This window comes from Sinocyclocheilus grahami, unplaced genomic scaffold, assembly GCF_001515645.1.
Source record: "Sinocyclocheilus grahami isolate Dianchi unplaced genomic scaffold, SAMN03320097.WGS_v1.1 scaffold2881.1, whole genome shotgun sequence".
NCBI lineage: Eukaryota > Metazoa > Chordata > Actinopteri > Cypriniformes > Cyprinidae > Sinocyclocheilus > Sinocyclocheilus grahami.
The window spans coordinates 4,608-11,045 of NW_015508056.1; the positions used below are offsets into that span (position 1 = coordinate 4,608).

Genomic DNA, 6,438 nt, shown 5'->3' on the forward strand with positions numbered 1-6,438 from the left:
GCGGGCAAAACACAAGAATAGTCCCAGGGCTAGCGTAGGTCACCGATTGGCAGACAGAATCACAGAGGCGAGACGAGAGGGAGAAATCCAAGAAAACAGGCAAAGATCAGAAACCGCGAAAACAGGCAAGGCAAAACAAGGAAAACACAGAGACTAGGAATGGGGTACGGGCTAAACAATACTCAGCCCAACAAGGATCCAGCGACTTTTCCAAAGAATGACTGACCAATATGGATCCAGCAGCAGTGAAGATAATGTGTCTTCGTCAAGGTGATCGGCCAATTGAGGAGTATGTCATGGACTTCATTGAGCTCGCTCATCAAACCAGAATGTCTGAGGTATCCCTTATGATCTTTTTTCGAGGGGGACTGTCTGAGTCACTTGGATTAATCATGCCATTGCATGACCCAAGCTGGACCCTGGAATTTTATATTGACTTGGCATTGCAGCTGAGTGGCTCTGCTTTTACTGTGGGAGTTAAGTGGAGGAGGAGCAGTGCAGCGTTCCCGCAGTAACCTCCACTCCAGAGCCTTGTCATAAGTTGGCCGCCAGCCCAGAGTCTCGTCAAGTCTCCGCTGATCTCCCTGAGTCAAGTCAAGTTACAGCTGATCGTCATGAGTCCGGTCAAGTTCCAGTTCATTATCATGAGTCAAGTCTAGTCACAGTTGATCGTCACGAGTCAAGTCAAGTTACAGTTCATTATCATGAGTCTAGTCAAGTCACAACAGATCTTCATGAGTCAGGTCTAGTCACATTTGATCTTCTTGAGTCAACTAAAGTCACAGCTTCCATTGCTGAGTCAAGTCGAGTCTCAGCTGATCTGCCAGAGCCTCGTCACATCACAGCGGATCTTCCTGAACCAAGTCAAGTCACAGTTGACAGTGCAATGAGTGCAATCAGTGCAGTGTGCAAACCGTGCAATGAATGATGGGACATGTAGTCCGGGGTGCTATGCAACAGTTTGTGTTGTGCGAGAGTCAATGTAATGGAAAGGGTGACCTCTGGTGGTGAATAAACGGCAGTCCATGGACCGAATTCGTGACAAACATAACACCAAGCCAAACACCAAAAAAACCACACACACACAGTACATGTACATACACATCCATAAATGCAACATTTATATTATTTCATTTCCATCCAGCCTGCCGAAGCACTAAAACAACTCAAATCAAATAAAACTAAAAACCCAATAAAATACATATACAGACATACTAAATTCAGACATAATGTAAGTAAAATCAAAATAAATAACAAATACAAATAATACTAATCAAATGACAGTAGTCCATCAGTAATCCCAAAAAACAACACTGCCAAACCTACATGCCAAAAAACAACAACCCACTTAACTGTTACACATAGCAAGAAATGGTCACAACAACCGAAACAGAAGTGAAACAAGCAATACGAAAGAGGAGAAATAAAAAGAAATAAAAAAATATATATATATATATGTCACACCTCTGTTCATCAATCTGCACTGGCTACCAGTAGCTGCTCACATTAAATTCAAGGCATTAACGTTTGCCTACAAAACCAGCACTGGCTCTGCACCCCTTTACCTAAATTCATTACTTCAGAGTTATGTGTCTCTAGAAGCTTGCGTTCTGCAAGTGAACGGCGCTTTATTGTTCATCCCAAAGAAGCACAAAATCACTTTCACTGACTTTTTCATTAACTGTTCCCTCCTGGTGGAATGACCTGCCCAACTCAATCCCAGCAGCTGAGTCCTTAACCATCTTCAAGAAACGACTAAAAACACATCTGTTCCACCTTTATTTGACCCTCTAACTCTAACACTCTCTATTCTAATTCTATTCTTTAAAAAAAAAAAGTCCCTTTTAGACTTGCAATACAGAAAAGACAAATATATTTATATATTTATTAAAAATAAATATCATTATTTAATTAAAGTCAATTAATTTATTAATTTTTTATCAATTACATTATTAATTAATTTATTAAATGTGATAAATATTATTTTTACGTATATGTAGATAATAAAAGTATATTTTATCTTTTTATTTAAATATGTAATATAATATGTATTGTATATTTTATTATTAATTTTGCATTACAGTAACTGAAATTTTAGTCACAATGCAAAATATCTTAATGATCACTTGATGTTGTGATGAAAATTGACCTGGACATATTTTGTGGGATTCACTTAAGCACAAAAACAAGCACGCTTTCATCTGTAACCGATCATGAGCCTCCTGATCTCTGTGTTTTCTGTCTCGTTGATCAGAATGTAACTGTCACAACAAAGCCGTCGACTGTTACTACAACCAGACGGTGGCAGATCTGCGGCTGAGCGTGAACACACTCGGTCAGTTTGTGGGAGGAGGAGTGTGTGTGAACTGCTCGCAGAACACAGCGGGAGTGAACTGCCAAACCTGTGCGGACGGATACTACAGACCACACCAGGTGTGTGTGTGTGTGTGTGTGTGTGTGGGTGTGAGAGTGTGAGTTTTGTCTATCCTTGAGTGTTGAATGTTATAAATATAAGGACTTGTGAATGTATGTTAGCCATGTGTGCCTGTCATCTTGCAAACTGACTTCCCAAGGTATTTGGATTCCGTTTTTGTTGCTTGTCTTGTGGATCCAAATAAAGTAATAAAATGTGTGTGAGTGTGTGACATGTGGCCAAGTATGGTGACCCATACTCGGAATTAGTGCTCTGCATTTACCCATCCTAAGGAGCAGTTTGGGGTTCAGTGCCTTGCTCAAGGGCACCTCAGTCATGGTATTGAAGGTGGGAGAGAGCGCTGTACATTCACTCCCCCCATGTGTGTGTATGTGTGAGTGTGTGTGTGTGTGTGTGAGATCTCATTAATGTCTCTGTCGTCAAGTCAAGATGAGCTTTATTGTCATTCTGCTAAATGTGTGGACATACAGTGGAACGAAATGTCGTGTCTCACAGGACCACGGTGCTACATATTTAAACATAAATATAAACATATAACACTAGACGTAAGAAACTATTTTTTAAACCTATACATAGCTAACTTACTGAAAGCGGTAATCTAACTGTAGTGTATTATAAATAATTGACTATACATATACATAATCTAAGACAGACTATACTTGCTCCCTCCTATATTTCTGACCTACTCTCTTCCTTTATTCCTTCTCGCTCACTCTGGTCTTCTAGTTCAGAACTACTTTGTGTGCCTAGGTTCCTCTTATCTTATCAAACTTTGGAACTCGCTCCTCTTGGAACAGTTACCTCTTTCAGTGAATTTAAATCAAAGCTTAATGTGTGTGCGTGTGTGTGTGTGTGTGTGTGAGATCTCGTTAATGTCTCTGTCGTCAAGTCAAGTTGAGCTTTATTGTCATTCTGCTAAATGTGTGGACATACAGTGGAACGAAATGTCGTGTCTCACAGGACCACGGTGCTACATATTTAAACATAAATATAAACATATAACACTAGACGTAAGAAACTATTTTTTAAACCTATACATAGCTAACTTACTGAAAGCGGTAATCTAACTGTAGTGTATTATAAATAATTGACTATACATATACATAATCTAAGACAGACTATACTTGCTCCCTCCTATATTTCTGACCTACTCTCTTCCTTTATTCCTTCTCGCTCACTCTGGTCTTCTAGTTCAGAACTACTTTGTGTGCCTAGGTTCCTCTTATCTTATCAAACTTTGGAACTCGCTCCTCTTGGAACAGTTACGAGCTGTCCTTTCCTCCATATTCTCACTATGTCAGACTATATGAGGCATAAACGCCTGATGGAGCAAATATCAAAAGCTTTTATATTTGTCTAAAGGTTCATTAAACTGTACCATGTTAGATTTTTCTGACTATTATTTCATGTGTTAGGCTGTAATCCTCATCTCTCTCTCTCTCCACAGGTGAATGTGATGGGCTCTAGCTGTGATCTGTGCAAGCAGGGCTTCTATAACCTACAGGACAGTAATCCTGAGGGCTGCACCGAGTGCTTCTGTTTCGGAGTCTCAGATGTGTGTGAGAGCTCCACCTGGTTCACCAGCTCGGTATGTACACACACACACACACACACACTCTCTCACACACACACACACACACACTCTCTCACACACACACACACACACACTCTCTCACACACACACACACACACACTCTCTCACACACACACACACACACACTCTCTCACACACACACACACACACACTCTCTCACACACACACACACACACACTCTCTCACACACACACACACACACACTCTCTCACACACACACACACACACACTCTCTCACACACACACACACACACACTCTCTCACACACACACACACACACACTCTCTCACACACACACACACACACACTCTCTCACACACACACACACACACACTCACTCACTCACTCACTCACACACACACACTCACTCACACACACTCACTCACACACACTCACACACAGACACACACACACTCTCACCCACACTCTCACACACACACACAAACACACACTCACTCACACACACAGATACACACACACACACACACACACTAATTTTCTGTAGAATCATGTGACACTTTATACTGGAGTGATGGCTGATGGAAATTCAGCTTTGCATCACAGAAATAAATTACATTTTAAAGGATATTAAAATAGAAACTATTATTTTATATTGTAATAACATTTTGCAAGATTACTGCTTTTTTCTGTATTTTTTATCAAATAAATGAAGCCTTCATGAGCATAAGAGACTTTACAAGTCAACATTACAAGTCTTACTGATCCCACACTTTTAAACGGTAGTATATATATATATATATATATATATATATATATATATATATATATAGTGATGGCTGATGGAAATTCAGCTTTGCATCACAGAAATAAATTACATTTTAAAGGATATTAAAATAGAAACTATTATTTTATATTGTAATAACATTTTGCAAGATTACTGCTTTTTTCTGTATTTTTTATCAAATAAATGAAGCCTTCATGAGCATAAGAGACTTTACAAGTCAACATTACAAGTCTTACTGATCCCACACTTTTAAACGGTAGTATATATATATATATATATATATATATATAGGTCAGTGGCCCTTGGCTTGGTATTGTTGGCAGAATTCGGCCCTCTGCGAAAACTAATTGAGGAACCCTGCACTACAGCAAAAGATAGAAATAACTGACTTAAAACCATTTCTAGCTGCTGAAAATACTAGTGTTCTAATCATTTTGGCCACCACTGTATATATAACTATTATTTACAAGAACAAAATAACTAAGACTAACATTAAAGTGAAAGCATTTTAACGCATTAGTATGAGTGATGGTTTGTGTGGTTGGTTCTCAGGTGGAGCACAGAGACGGCGTTCTCCTTCGATCTCTCCAGAGCTCCAGCATCTTCACGTCTCTCGTCTCAGACGACAACCTCATCGTCTCTAATGTCTCAGCGTCCGCAGGAGTCCTGTCTATGTGGTCATGGGCCGCGCCGGAGTCCTTCCTCAACAACAAGGTCATCTGCACTAGTGTTCATTTTCAGTTTTAGTCTTAGTCCCGTGTTAAATGCCCTTGTTAGTTTTTATCATATTTAGTCAACCTTATCCTATTTAGTTTTAATCAAGTTTTATTCGACTATGGCCTGGTTTCACAGACAGGGCTTAGACTAAGCCAGAATTCGGCTATAGTTCAACATTTAAGTTATTTTTTATAAATGTGCCTTAGACGTGCCTGGTGTGCATCTCGACACAAAGCAAAGGCACTGATATATTTAAAGATCAATCAGTGCAAGTTTCTTTCAGTTGAAACAGCTCAGACTTACACTTTAGTCTGGGACTAAGCTTAAGCTTTGTCTGTGAAACCGGGGGTAAAAGTCTCAATTTTAGTCTAGTTTTAGTCAATGAAAATGTATAAAGGTTAAACTGATAAAAATGTTTTGCTCAGAATTATAATCGTAATGATTGTTGTCATTTGAGAAATTTACTTTTTGCATTTCAGACATTGCACTTTCACCAATAAACACAAATCAATAGAATGTGGACTCATACATGGTTTATTTTACCTCATCTAGTGTACTGATTTATTTGAGGCTTTTTATTATATAAATTAATACCAAAGACTTATGCAATCTCTGTCTACATTATGAAAACTGGTAAAACAAACGAAAAATATTATAGCAGTGAAATTCCTAGTAATTCCAAATTGCAATAGTCTTTAATCGGATTCTCAAATGTGTGTGAGAGCTCTACCTGGTTCACCAGCTCAGTATGTACACACACACAGATACACACACACAGATACACACACACAGATACATACACACACACAGACACTCTCTCACACACACACACTCACTCACTCACTCACTCACACAGATACACACACACAGACATTCTCTCACACACACACACACACACACTCACTCACTCACACACACACTCACTCACTCACTCACACACACACACAC

The 6,438-nt window shown here is 39.2% G+C and overlaps 1 protein-coding gene across 1 annotated transcript in view; it reads left to right on the forward strand.

The window, feature by feature from the left end:
* The window catches only part of LOC107575773 (laminin subunit alpha-1-like), a 31,778-nt gene that overhangs the window by 3,900 nt on the left and 21,440 nt on the right, over positions 1 to 6,438 (forward strand). Inside the window, exons 3-6 of the mRNA XM_016262105.1 lie at positions 450 to 495; positions 2,255 to 2,433; positions 3,882 to 4,022; positions 5,326 to 5,487. Coding sequence (XP_016117591.1) covers positions 450 to 495; positions 2,255 to 2,433; positions 3,882 to 4,022; positions 5,326 to 5,487 — 528 coding nt within the window. The remainder of the gene's footprint in view (positions 1 to 449; positions 496 to 2,254; positions 2,434 to 3,881; positions 4,023 to 5,325; positions 5,488 to 6,438) is intronic.